Raw genomic sequence first — 15,142 nt, forward strand, 5'->3', positions numbered from 1 at the left:
GGAAGGTCCTCCACTTAGTGGAGGGGACCCGAAGGGAAGGAGGAAGCAGAGTGAAGGAAGAGACTACGTGGAGACTGAGGACATAGTTTAAATGATGAAAGTACTTGCTGGACAAGCATGAGAACCTGACTTCAAACCCTCAGAATCCACAGCAAAAGCTGACTGAAGTTGTGCATGCTTCTGTAACCTCAGTCACTAAAGGGATGTGAAAACAACAGCAATAGCCAGCCGAACTCCAGGTCAAGTGAGAGAAATACGGTGGGAAGTGATCGAGCAGACCACTGATGATCCTCCCAGGCTCTAAGTATGCACCAGTGTGGGTATTCACACATACATGTGCATGTACACCACTCTCTCCCCCACGCCTCCTCTCTCTCTAGACACTATAATCAGGCCGGGGTAGGTACGATGGGCAAGTCACTACCCCTCTGTGGAGTCTTGGATTCCCATCTATACTCAGGTCATATGTGACGAGGACAGCTATAAAGGCTGCCCAATACGGATTCATAAACTTATTGAAAACATTATAAATTTGAGAAAGTTTTTTTTTTTTGGGAACTTGACTGTACAGGTCTTGAACATTTGCCTATGATAACATCCTGTCACGATGGCACAAGGCTGGACATACCTTCCAGAGTAGACTGAACCTAACAGCTACAGTATTTTTAGCTCATTTTCAGAGTACCATGTGCTATCCAAAGACTGGAGATAATTTGAGGAGCATGTATCCACTCCTTGCACACTAGAATTGCATGTCAGTAAAGGAGACAGAAAATTAGCACATATTTTCCTGATACTTAATTCCAGTTACGATAAGTATCCTTTAGAGCATAAACGAGATGCATGTAGTGATTAACATTTAAGTGCTGTATGCTAGATACTTAATGGCAATAATAAGAACCCCTGTGGCATTTAGGGATCCAGGCACCGTTGTAAGTGCTCTTTTCAAAATGAGTCATTTAATTAAAACACCTATATAGAGTCGATTATTTCCCCAGTTTATAGATAGGAACACTAACGTTTTGATGAGGTTCACAGCACCCTTTGCACAGCCACTGAGCAGCAGCATTAGGGAAGCCCCGCCCAGTCTAAGCGCGGCCTATGCTTTCGATGCACCTGTCATGAGCGCAATCCTTACGGCCCACGGGGTAAGCTGTGTAGTTCTCCCTTCTGTTGTAGTCTCAATTTTCACAGCTTTATTTAGACTGAAGGCATTAAATGAAAAATCCTGGAGTTAAGCAATTCACACACTTTAAATAGTTCTTATTATAATATATCGCGGGAATTGTTTTCTTGCTGGAATTGGTGCTAGTCTTTTTCAGACTTATAGATTAAACTTTATCAAAGTCTCCAAGCAGAACAAACAACAGAGCAAGTAGAGTGCACTAACATCTGTGGTTTCAGACGTCCGGTGAGAGTCTTGGGACACACCCCTCACGAAAGGGGAGTTACTGTACTACTTTACTCTTGCTCTAAGATTTGGGTGTGAAAAAAGCATACAGGGGACTTGTTTGAAATCTCACAGCAAGGACCCAGTCAGTGGAGAATGGGCACGCTGGTGCATCCCATGATATATGTGAAGGATGCAGTCCAGGGCACGGGCACCTTCATGGCTGACCCCATCCTTCTTGGTCCTCTCTCGCTCAGGTGTTTCTCAAGAGTGACCGTGTGGCCCGCATGGTGCAGAGCGGTGGCTGCTCAGCCAATGACTCTCGGGAAGTCTTCAAGAAACACATTGAGAAGAGGGTGCGCAGCCTGCCGGAGATTGATGGGCTCAGCAAGGAGACCGTGCTGAGCTCCTGGATGGCCAAGTTTGATGCCATCTACCGTGGTGAGGAGGACCCCAGGAAGCAACAAGCCCGGATGACAGCCAGTGCAGCTTCTGAGTTGATTCTGAGCAAAGAACAACTCTATGAGATGTTCCAAAACATTCTTGGTATCAAGAAGTTTGAGCATCAACTCCTGTATAATGCCTGTCAGGTAGGTGCCTCTTCCTTGGACCTAGAACTGTGGGTCAGCAGAGCCCATTGTGAATTTTATGGGCCACTTCTTGATGGGAAAACATTAAAAATCATATTTTATAAGTGTGCTGATGAAAGATTGACTTTATTGAAGAGTAGATTATAATTGTGGTTTTATCAGATGTTAAAAGACACTGAAACATTTATGCGAGCCCTTAAGTGGCTCCTAGTCTCATGGTTCCTAGGACTGGCCTCATTGTGGCTGAGGAGCAAGTAGGCCCCACAAGAACGGTGTAGCCTTGTATAAAAAGAGCTAACAATCAACAGTATGATTTTATACAAAGATAGTTCTGCTTTAAAGTGGGTAGTGTGTGCAGAACGAAATATTTCTGTGTCTCCAGCAAAGAAGAAAGCTAGACACAAAGCCTGGGTATCCAGAGTGATTGACACAGAAATCCTGCTCAGGTTTGAGTTGAATTATAGCCCAATTCATCATGAGTCTCTGAATGCACCAGATTGAGAGCTGGACCTTGGATTCTGCTCAGTTCTACCCCCACATAGGTCTGTATTTCCCCTGGATATAGGCTTGGAGAGCAAGCTATGGGAGATTGTGGTTTCCTACATACCCATCCCATGCTATCTACTCCCTCAGCAAATATTCATTGAGTTTACTTCACATGGCTTTGAACTGTTCTGTGTGTGACACATAAAAGCATGCTTTAAATGCACAATCCAGCTACCTCCCTAGAGAGTTTCAACCTGGGGCCAGCCTAGGAATTTGAATTTCCAACAAGGACATCCCTTTCTGGTTATTGTGCTGTCCATTCCCCTCTAAGAGCTGTCAGAATCCTTCAACCTTGCTCTCGTTCCCCTGGGTCAACTCTGGGCCCTGCAGCAGGTGAAGGGGAAATACTAACGGATTGGCCAGGAGCGGCCGGTGCTCAAACTCACAGAGACTGAGGAAACTCTCTTCTGACCTCTCACTGGCTTTGAGGCCTTTGGGTTTTGTGACCCTCTCTCCACATTGATTTGAAATTATACAGAGCTAAGCGTTGATTGAACCTCGTGATGGTATGCACTTCAGTGGTAAGAGTTAAAGAACACATCCCATTTTAAAGTTTTCATTAGCTATCGGTAGGTCAAAAATGGTACTCTAAAAGCAACCATGCACTTGGCCCCGTTTTTTATGGGCAGAAAGATGGAAGCAGTAGAGAGTTGATGGTGCTTATCTTTAGAAGGAAGCATCAGGCTTGGTTTTTATATTTCCCATTTGTGCTTTTCTACATTTCTAAACTTTTTTGTCTTAAGCATGTATTTGTTTTATAGAAAGAAACAAATAACAAAAATCTCAGCAAATAAGTAGTGAAAACAGCTGGGAGGGAGAAAATGACCTTCTGAACCATTTCCTAGTCTTCAGCTGTTAACACTGAGTCTTCATGCCTTTGCCGTTTCCACGGTTTGCCTAGGACTATTTGTATGTCTTACTATACCTACTCAAATTCACTTTCTCTCTTAGCTCACCGTTACCTGCATGTGAAATCCTAACTTTGATGTCCTAGGTTTTCTTTTTTAAAAACACACTCATTAAAGTGAAACACAGCTATAAAATAGGCCTCTTAGATCATTTCACAGCGCTGAGGACGTGCAAGAGCCACCAGGGCAGCCAGTGCTCTGACACATTGAGAGTGGGGGCGGTCTCTAATGCCACTCCCTCAGTAATGCAACACTGGCCACAGCAGCTTTCACCTACTGTATGCCTGAGCTGGCCGCAAAGCATCTATAGCATTTACCCTCTCTCCCCACTGCCTGGTAGGATGCCTCGACGGGCCAGAGAGGGCATTGGACTTCCCTGAGCCCTGTGACCAAGAGTCACAGATGAACGATCCATACCCCCTCTTTCTCAGAGTGCACTCTACTTTGCAAAACACTGTCAATTCACAAGAGCCAGGATATGGAATTGAGTTGATTTCATCCTCAACCCAGTGACACTTTTTATTGTTTAGTTATACATTTTCTATGCCTTTGTGTCCTTACAAGACAAGCAATTCCTAGGTGCTTCCAAAGCAGAAGTGTACACAGCATTTTCCTCTTGTGCACAGCGCTTCTGAGGGAAAGCTATAATCTGTTTTCAGGAGCTGGGGTGTTTGTTTGTTTGTTTGTTTGTTTCAAATTTCAGTGATATCCCTCTCTTAAAATCTGCCAGTGACTGCCAATCTCCTCTCAAAGAAGAAGTGGGATTTATGAAAGAGCAGTTATATCAGTTCTGAAACAGCTGTCTGTTATAACACAAGCTGTTTATCAAAACACAAGAAGAAAGTGAGGAGCCATCCCAATAGTCCCTCTATTTACATATGGAAGTGTTTAATGATCCATTTTGTGTGAGAATGTATGGACTGATCTCGGAAGAAGTTGCTCACACCCCACTTAATATCCATTGTAAAGCCATTGACAACTCATGATGTCCATATTGCTTTCATTTTTCATAGTGCTGGGGAAGCACGTGCCTGATCATTTGCGTTGAATTTCTACACTAACTCACAAGCCTAAGGTGATCTCTCTGAGATTCATTGTGTCATCTAAAAAATGAAACAAAGACTGTCTTGCTCCCCGACGTGAAATCCAAGGCTGTTGCTGGTCACAATGACACAGTAAGGAAAGTGTTTTGGAGATACAGTCAAGCCCCCCTTTCTCTCACTTGCTGTCTTCTGCCCCTTTGATCAATCATTTGCTATACTTGTAATGTGTTTAACACTACAAGTCATTCTTAATTACATCATTCTAAAGTGTGTGAACATTTCTCTTGAAAAGCACATTGCAGTCTTGGGAGATGGCTCCCTCCAAACAGTGCTTCCTACAGAAGCATGCAAACTAACGCCAGCATCAGCATAAAGGAAAGCATGATGGCGTGCAATTACAACTCCAGCCCTGGGCAGGCAGATACAGGAGGATCTCTGGGGCTGACTGACAAACCAGTCTAACATAAATTTCGATTTCCAAGTCCTTATGAGAGACCGTCTCTCAACCAAGAAGGTAGGTAGCTCCTGAGGAACAACACCAAGTTTACCTCTGATTTCCATATGGACGTACTCACACAAACATGCACCCACAAACACTCAAGCGTACACATGCTCTCTCTCTCTCTCTCTCTCTCTCTCTCTCTCTCTCTCTCTCTCTCTCTCTCTCTCTCCCTCTCTCTCCCTCTTTCTCACACACATGCACACTCACTCTCTCTTGCACATGCACACACATTCTCTCTCATTCACACACACTCATTCTCTGTCTCTCTCTCTCTCTCTCTGTCTCTCTCTCTCTCTGTCTCTCTCTCTCTCTGTCTCTCTCTCTCTCTCTCTCTCACACACACACACACACACACACACACCTGTTCACACAACAAGAAGGAAAATACCATAGAGCTGTGTGCTTACGTGTAGGAAAGAAGCAATGGTACACTCTTACAAGGGCACTGATGTTGAAGGGATATGGATGAATAGGAAAGATGTTTCCTCTGGCTTCAATTCTGATTTCTGAAGAGTGCCATACTGATCATATGTTAACACAGAACCATCAGTATCATGCTTCTGACCTTCTCCAGAGCCATCATCTATGCCCAATAAGCAGGGTGGATAACATGAATGCCCCCACTGTCAAGAGATGACATTGGCCACCTGTAAATATCTAGAGTGTTTTCAGATAAATCTGGAAGACACATGGCATGTGATTTCTCAATTTATAAATACCTGTACATTTCTAACACTGGCCAGGCAGTGGTGGCTCATGCCTTTAATCCCAGCACTAGGGAGGCAGAGCCAGGCAGATCTCTGTGAGTTTGAGTCCAGCCTGATCTACAGAGTGAGATCCAGGACAGGCACCAAAACTACACAGAGTAACCCTGTCTTGAAAAAAAAATTAAATTAAATAAAAATAAAAACTATTTATAATACTGAGTTCTTCATCACTATAGAATTCTAATTCTCTTAATATTTCCTTTCATTTCCTTCAAACCATCATGCCTTTCATGGTGCAGTTTATCTTATGACTGTCTGCCTTGGGCTTGATTAACACCTGGCAGCATTTCACATAGTTTATTAGACTCTGAAGAGAAACCTCAAATTATCAGGCTTTCAGCTGTGACCCAGATTGCTGGGTTGTATCTTACCTCATTACAGAGCCCTTAATCTCCACATAACAGCATAGTTTTTTCCAGGGTCACAAGTTCCCTAAAGATGTGTTGACTGAATATTTGCTTTTTGATGCTGACTCTATTTCTTAATGACTACTTTTAGCCCTGTAACCACAGTAAAGTTCTTTGTGTATAATGGTCTTACAATAATATTTTTTGAGATACTTTAAAATTTTGGGATAGGCTATTGTAATAGTAGTCTAGTAATGCTATTTAGAAACATGCTTTTATTACTTATTCATTGTCTCAACAGATTTTAAAGCATCAGATTGTGACCCCAGCATCATTTGTAGTCATCTATGGGCAATGCCTAGACTCTTACATTGTCCCAGAGTGCCCCATGGCATAAGTCCAAATGGTCATATTTGCCCACCCCACCCATCCAGATGATTTTGAGTGTCACTGTGCATGGATATTATATATGTTTATTACATTGTTGCATAAAGTTGATCACGAATTTAGCAGCTTCAAAGCATACTTATTTGTTATCTCCCATTATTAAAACTCAGACTTTTTTCTAGGTCAGAAGTCCAGGCATCTCTCTTCAGATTCTCTGTTTAGGGTCTCATAAGATTGGAATTAAGGTATCAGCCAGATCCTCTTCTCATCTGGAGGCTCAGCAGGGAGGGATCCACCTCTGAGCTCCTTCACATTGGTGTCACAACTCATGTCCTTGAGGCTGTATTCAGAATTATCAACAGAGAGACTCTTGCTGTTCCTGATCCCTGGGTTCAGACTTGCTTTTAAACGGGATTAAGTCAGTCACCAAGATAAATCTCCTTTAAATTCTAGTGATTAAGACTCTTACATCTGCAAAAACGCCTCATTCTTTCCATCAAACATTGATTAGAAGCAAGTTATCAGCTCTGTCCGTGGTGGTAGGAGGGGCTGTCACAGGGCATTTCTCATTGGGGTCATTCTAAGGTTGTGCTAGCTGTTCCTGTGACTAGTTCCTTTGTGTGCAATTTAAGGGAAACTCTCCCTCACTGCCCTGCTAAAATTGGCTTCATTTAGTGTCTTTTTGTTCTTCTGAAATGGAGCCCTTATGATCAGGATAGTATTCCCTATAGATCAATTACACACACACACACACACACACACACACACACACACACACACACACACACACACCACTCCCATTTGCTTCTGTGTGTCTGCTCCCCTCCTCCACCAAAGACATTATTGTGCAATCCCAAGTAAAGAACTATGTAAAATAGGTGTACAAATCAAACATGGACTGAAGATAAATCAGGAAGAAATTTTAGAACAAATTTTTGTTAAGCATATAATTTTACCACTTATTAAAGATGAATGAAGATTTACATGCTAATGAGATAGGCGTGCTTATTTTTACACACAAAAAAATAAAACTTGGCTCAATACTTGGTACTAGTAGACAAAGCATCATCAACATTTATCAGAATTGATCAATATTTTGATTTATAATCGACAGTGCTGAGAACACTGCTTTGCATAGATATATAGTACAGTGCAAAATGGCTGAAATATGTTTTGGGCCATTTCAGAAAGCTGGGAATTCTGTCCTAAGCCAAAGCCAAATTAACGAGTTCTGTAAAACTCAACTCAGTGATTCAGACTGATTTTTAAAATCAAACATGATAACACAGTATGAACCAAAGATGGGTACACGCTGAGGAATGACAATCATAAAAGGCAAAGAACTTTTCCTATAATTAAATCGTGATGGTTCTATAGAAATCAGAAAACTCTGTAGGTAAAAGCACTGTAATTTACAACATTCAACAGTCCTGAATCTGAGTCAAGGCATTTCAGAGAGCATTTGCTAGCACGACAAGGCATGGTGGTGTGTTGGGGGCAAGCTGACCCGTTGTGTGTTGAGAAGGAAGACACACAATTCTATAGGCAGGTGTGGCAACAAGGCCGCTGGAAATGTTATGCATTCATTTTTAACTAATTTTTTTGTTTTTATATATTCAAAAATCTTTTACTCTCGCCAATTTTTCCACTATCTGCATTCAGCTACAAGATCTTATGTGAGATCATGACTCATGGTTTAAGAACCTGTGCTCCAGACAGTTTGAGACCAAGAGCCATCATTTCCACGTTTATCACCTTATAGCCAACATCTGACACTGTGGGGCCAATGCCTGACTCATGTAAACTCTCAGTCCAGTGTCAACAGACTCCTCAGTACAGAAGTCCCGTGGGCTTAAACACTCCTGTTGTACAAGGGTGTGTGTTTCTTCCTTTCTTCCTGGTTAGGCAGAGTGGAATAGTGGAAGAGGTCTGTGATGATGACTCTCAATTTCCAACTTGATGAAATCTAGAATTCCCTGGAGAGAAGCCACTGGGATGTCTCTGAGGAGCTATCCTAATTAGGTTAGCCATGGTAAAAATGTCTGCTCACTGCAGTCACGTATTCCTTGGGTTAGGATACTGGACTATATGAAAAGGAGAAAGTTAGATAATACAAACATCTCTCTCTTCCTGGATGAGGATGACATGTGACCAGTTAGTTCAGGCTCCTGATGCCCTGGCTTCCCCACCCTGATAGATCGTAAACTGTCAGTCGGCACAAAGCCTTTCTTTAAACTGCATTTGTCTCAACAAGAGAAAACTAAAACAAGGTCCCATTAGCTACTTTCCTGATACTATGATAAAATGCCATGGCAACGAGCAACCAATGGAAGAAAGGGTTTGTTTGTCTTACAGCTCCAGAGGGGTAGGAGTCCATCATGGCAGGAAGGCATGGCAACAAGATCAGGAATCTGAGAGATCACATCTCAACCACAAACAGGAAGCAGAGTATAAGTGGGTGAGAGTATGAACTCTCAAAGCCTACCCTCAGTGATTCACTTCCTCCACCAAGGTTGCACCCCCCATTTTCTCCCCCTAACAGTCCTACAAACTGGGGACCAAGTATTCAAATACATGAGCCTATGGGGACAAGTTCTCATTCAAACCACTAAAAGACCAATTGGTATGCGACGTCAATCTACCTACCAATATAGTTTTATAGCATGATAAAACAAAAGGGCCACAGTGTTCTAGGAATGAGCTTTCCTTCTGGTCACATTTAACCTGTCTCTTTCATCACATGGTTGATCAAAGAGAAACAGAAATTAAATCTTGTCTTTCTGAAGTCATGCACTGACTCTAAAGAGTGTTGGCTATTTGGTGGACTTTCTGGTATTAAATGGCTTTGTTTATCACATGTGCTTTAGTCTTGGCAAACAGAGCTAAAAGAGATCAAGAAGCAGGCAACATATTATGGGAAAATTCCACTTAGTTTGTGGGGACAAAGTTAAAGGCATTGCAGATGGAGGAACTGAAAGCAATATCTAATTTTCAAGAGCATGCCATAGTTTTTCTTGTTTCTTCCTCATTTGTTCCTGGAATACACAGTCAAATATTATCATTGCACCTGCTGTTACCAAAAAACTAACAGCAGTAAGAAGTTGAAATTGGAAGACAGTGGGTATCCTTCATTAATAAGCAGAGAACTGGGTGTTTTCTCTGCAGCCTTCCAAACTGCCATAGAAATTTCATCACTCTCTTCTGTCTGTCTCCAAAATGGAATCATACATGTGCTTGCTTCCTTGCTCTTCTCTCAAGCACTGAAGTAGAGAACTGTAATCAAAGGTATAAAAGAAATATAGCTCCTGAAAAGACAGAAAGATGGTTTTCTACTTTTTATACCTTTTGCCAAATGGCAAAGCCTCATAACAGCCCCCACACAATCTTGCAAATTACAATTTGCTATCTGCCTTCTGATATGTCTCACCAGCCCGACTCCCTACAACCTTTTTGCCTCCTCAGTAACTGAGACCTGGAATTTTCAGAAGCCTGGTCAGAGAGTCTGGTACACAGATTACATTTGTGGTTTAGCCTTTTTCTTTAAATCCCTTCTGAAACTCTGAATAAAAACATTTGTTTCTTCTCCTTTCTAGATGGTGATTAATTCTATGTTAGTCATTTATGCTAGACTCAGTTAGTGGAGGCTTTGTGATCCACCTACTTTCCTACCTCCAGTTTGAACAGTAATAACAGCCAAATATTTACTATGTGTGAGGTGCTAAGTCTAGCTACAAATATATTTATTTATATTTATATAAATTTCTTATAATTTGTCTTTAACATAGACATTTTAAATTATTTGTTAATTCATGTGTGTGTGTGCTTACTTGTCAGTACATGAACCATGCACATGCAATATCCACAGAAACCCAGAAGAGGGCATTGAATCTCTTGGAAGTGTGGTTATGAGTTATGAGTACTGGGAGCCAAACCAGGTCTTTTGCAAGAGCAGCAGGTGGTCTTGATAGCTGATCCTCTCTCCAGCTCCTGTAAGGACGATATTTTAATGAAGAAGTTAAAACTGGGGTCAGAGAGAAATAAAAAAAGGGTAAGAGAGAGGAAGGCATTGAGAGGGAGGGAGGGAATGGGAGAGAGGGAGGGAGGGAAGGAGGGCGGGAATGGGAGTGGGTTTTAAGATGAAGCACTTTTCCAAGGTTAACAGCCATGAGGTAGAGGTAGGATTTAAAAGGAAGATTGGATGGTTTTGTTCTTTAGCTGAATTGGTTGAAAATGTTGAGGTATACTTTCCAAATATGCAGACATCATATGTCTTTTCCATAGATACAGAAGATTTGGGGCATTAGAAAGTTTATTGATCTGTCTATACCCTAGGAAGATAGGTATTAATGAGTTTTACTTAGTTTTTTTTTATGAGTTGCTTTTATACAGCTTGCTCTTTTTTCCCCTAAAATTCGTAGGGAAAAAATCAGCTGAAAATACAATTCTGTGGCTTGGTTAATTGTGATCACAGTGGGTGTTTATTCAATGGTGTTAGTTTTTTGTTGGCTTCCCTCATCTAGGTCAGGTGGTTAAGTACAGTGGCAGTGGGGCAGTGGGAGGCAGCATAGTGTGGCTTCAGCAGCTGCATGTCCTGCAGACCTCAGAAAATGATGCAGTCTGGTTAGCCATCACAGCCCCACGGAGGAGGGACTGGTTGGGAAGTGAATGATAAGGAGACTGTTTGGGTTGAATGAAGAGAAATTATCTGAGATATCAATTATCTTTTCTACTCAATGGTAGAAAAAAAGCATAGAAGAAAATGTACTATGAATATAGTGTGTTTGGTTGAGTAATTGGTCTCAGTTCTTTCCTTCTCCTGAATGAAATTTGAACACCCAGTCATGGCTGGTGAACCATTGAACAGGTCTTCTCTGCCGCCTGTCTTTGACCCTTGATCTCAGACTTGCTTTGTTAATGAGCTATTGGTGCATTTAAAGCACAAAGGGCCTGACAAGTCTGGCTGCCAGTTCCCACATTTTGGTCATCTTCCTGAAACATTAAGGCATAAGTAATGAGTTCTCCAAGTCTGGGCCTCAATGCAAGACACATGAAATTAAAATTACTTATCCCACAACCTGTAACCAAGCCAACCCAGCCAATGGCCTAAATTGTACAGTCATGCCCACTCTAGAATAGCAAATCCCCAGCCAGTTCTTAAACTCATGGGCAGGATAATAAATACGAGTTAATATGTCACTGAATTCCACAGAGTTTACTATACAACAATATTGTGGCAATAATGAACATGAAAAGTATTATGAGCAACAGAATGCTGAGGAGATGTAGAGAAGATGTGGATAGAGCCATAATGGGTCCTAGCTAACTACCAACCTCTCTTCAGAGTGGCAACTGCTTTTATCCAGAACAGTCCACTTTCTCTCTCTAATTCTCTGTATTCAACCCAAATTGTTTATCCTATAAACTGTATTTCTGTTTGCTTCCTCATTAGGATTAATGTGTTAACTTAAAGTCTTTCTCTGTGGTGTTGAAATGAAGACGATAGGTACAAAATATGAAGATTTGAGAACTGGGGATTGGTGATCTTCCTCATTATCCAAGAGTAAGCATGGAAGCTGAATAGATCAGGGACCCAAACCATGGACTCCCTGTTTACCAGAGGCAAATAACAAAGCCCATGAGAAGCTGCAAAAACCTTTCCTTTGCAGGGATCTCTTTACTTGCTATTGTACATGTCTCTATTAGTTAGCTGGTTCTTTATAATAAACTGACCCCAATAACTCAGTATCTCAAAACAAATATGTTAGTTACTACTCACAAGCCTTCAGTAACCTGGCTGGTTCTTCTGGTCACTGCTGTACTCATATCTCCTTTTTGCTGTGGGTTTGATGGGGGCTGTGTTTTATTTGGGGAGCGAATATCCATCCGTGGTATGGTCTAGCATGACTTCTCCTGGGGTGAGTCCACACACTAGTGTGGATTGCTTCATTGGCCAGTGGACAGGCTCCTAAATGAATGAGTAGTATAGCACGAATCCTAATTGGTCTTATACTAGAAACCCAGAGCCAGATATTGTGGTAAATACTGAAAGATCAGAGAAACAAAGGAACAAGCCACTAGAGAAACTTCTCACTACAACCAAATCCTCAGGCTAAAAGGGAGGTGAGCTCCCGTCTCCATGAATCTTCAGACTGAATGCTGCTGAGTCCTCAGCCAAAGGAATTCGAGTTCCTGTCTCCTCCTGCCTTATATGCCTTTCTCCACCCAACCATATCACTTCCTGTCTCAACCTTCCTAGTGCTGGGATTAAAGGTGTGTGTGCTTCCCAAATACTGGGAACAAGGCATGAGATCCCAAGTGCTGGGATTAAAGGTGTGTGCCACCACTGCCTGGTCTCTATGGTTAATCTAGTGACTGTCTTTGCCCTCTAATCTTCAGGAAAACTTAAAGAGTAGAAATAAAATATCACCACCACCAGAAGAGTCCAGAGCCTCTGGAGGTCTCATTCATGTCTCTCCCACTCTGACCTGTAGGAAATTGCAGAGGGAGCCAGAACCCCAAGGTTGGAGAAGCAGATGTCATCTGTTGACTAGAGGAGCCGTAAATCCGTATTGCATGTGGCTAGCCACAGAAGAGAGAACGGTGGCCGCTTTGGGAATCTACCATAACCCCTCAGGCACGAGTGTTACTAACATGCCCCAGTGTATAACTGGTTAAAAATCAATGCAGCTGTCACCAAGGCATTGGTGTCAAGACACTATGCACATACAAAGAGCATGCATGTGCTCAAGCCTCTCCTATAAAATGACATAGTATTTATATGTAACCTGTGCACATCATCCATGATGCTTTGAATCACCTCTAAATTGCTCGTATTTAGTCCTGGTGCATAAATGCTGTGTAAGCATTTTTTTAAATATTCTCATTCTCTGGTTGACTGAATCCATAGATGCAGAATCTGTGGCTATAGGGGACCAACTATATATGATCAACTCATTTCACTGACCTCTACTAGTAAACAAGTAGTACTCTAGAAAATAATCTTTTTATTGCTCCAGTACAAATACTGAAAAGGATCAAAACTGTAAATGACAAGAAATTAGACTCTGTCAGTCTTTCTTGATGGAAAGAAAACTGAGATTCTGTTATGTGGAGATCCTTTTTAATTTTTTTCTTTAAATTTTATATGTGTGTGTGTTTTGCCTACGTGTATGTCTATGTACCTTGCCTAGTACCCACAGATGCCAGAAGAGGGCAGAAAATCCCCAAGACCTGGAGTTACAGATTGTTGTTAGCAGCCATGTGGCTATGGAGAAAGGAACCTGGATCCTCTGGAAGAATAGCCAGTGTTCTTAACCACTGAGCCATCTCTCCAGCCCCATAAGAAAGTATTGTTTTTCTTAGGACTACTAAGAAATATAGAAAGGCAAGTCCCATCATTGGAATTGTCAGAATGGAGAGATTACTTAGTATCATTCCAAATGCATTTCAGAGAACACACTCACTGATTATCTTTGCCACTGAGAGGCATTTACTACTTCATGCTGTTGCCCTGAGATGAGGAAGCATGGGTTACCCATCTTACAGTATTAGCTTGGCTCCAGGAACACCAGGATATCCTTGTGGTAAACTTGCATGGGAGGGACATTAAGTGTAAAGACTGCACATTTACATGACAATGAAGTAGCATCCATCCATGCACATACTTATAGGAGTTCAGCCTTTCATTTTGCAGTGCTCTGGAGAATAACAAGATATCTGTTCTCACAGAGGTGCTATTTAATGCGCAAGACAAGAAAAAGAAAGGAAACACATGCCATTTCCTGTGGATAGAGATAAGGGCTTAGAGAAATATGTAGAAGCACAAGAGGGTGAAGGGAAATGGTAGTACTTGAGATTATGTGAGCAATGGGTCTCTGGGGTTTGCCTCCTATGCTGAGGCTGGAAAGTCTGGCAGAAAAGAAGCAGCTTTTGATGAAAGAAAATCTGTGATAGAGTTCATGTCTGCCATGTGCATGACCCTGGGTTCAATCCTAAGCACCACATACACAGTGCAAAGGTAGGAAAGGGAAAGAAGAGAAGGGATGGGAAAGGGGAAGGAAGGAATCACCAAGCTTGGTTTACGGGGGAGCGAAGATGTGGGCAGGCCCCTGTGGTTGCAGCACAGAGATGAGGCTGCTGCTGACAAACACTGCTTCCACTTGACAGAGGGGATGCGCTGATCACCAGCGTAGAGCTCTATGGCTGGGTTTAGTCCAAGGATAATAAGAAGGTTCTCGTGGTTTGTGAGAGTTTGACAGATGGGATCTATTCAGTGAGGAGATGAAAAATCAAGGACTGTGGGAGCTTCTGTGGCTTTCTTATTCAGTTTTTGAAAGTATGCTAAGTCTGTAGTTTGGAGAGGTGTTGTTAAGCCCTGCTCCTTGGATTTCTGCAAACTACCCACATATGTATTCCATAATAGAAAATACTCTAGAAAGAACCCTTTCTGATTGAGCCATTATTTCCCCTGCTCCTCCCAACTCTGTAACTTCTTTTAAAGTCAGAGGGAAAGGTAGCAATTAAATCTTTCTGTGTAATGACTCTCAACACCTTCCTTAGGATTAGAGTTCGTTCTGAGGTTTTTCTGTGGAATGCAATGGGAAAATGTAGAGCTAAAAAGTTGGGGAAATTGAGAGGGAAACAATACAGGCATTCCTTGGCT

At 42.0% G+C, this 15,142-nt stretch overlaps 1 protein-coding gene across 12 annotated transcripts in view; it reads left to right on the plus strand.

Annotated features, from left to right (window-relative positions):
- The window catches only part of Cadps (calcium dependent secretion activator), a 440,161-nt gene that overhangs the window by 112,453 nt on the left and 312,566 nt on the right, over positions 1–15,142 (plus strand). For all 12 annotated transcript variants that reach the window (XM_076544508.1, XM_076544497.1, XM_076544503.1 and 9 more), the window contains exon 3: positions 1,648–1,980. In XM_076544508.1, the coding sequence (XP_076400623.1) occupies positions 1,648–1,980 (333 nt within the window). The remainder of the gene's footprint in view (positions 1–1,647; positions 1,981–15,142) is intronic.

The sequence above is a fragment of the Peromyscus maniculatus genome, chromosome 9, assembly GCF_049852395.1.
Source record: "Peromyscus maniculatus bairdii isolate BWxNUB_F1_BW_parent chromosome 9, HU_Pman_BW_mat_3.1, whole genome shotgun sequence".
Taxonomy (NCBI): domain Eukaryota; kingdom Metazoa; phylum Chordata; class Mammalia; order Rodentia; family Cricetidae; genus Peromyscus; species Peromyscus maniculatus.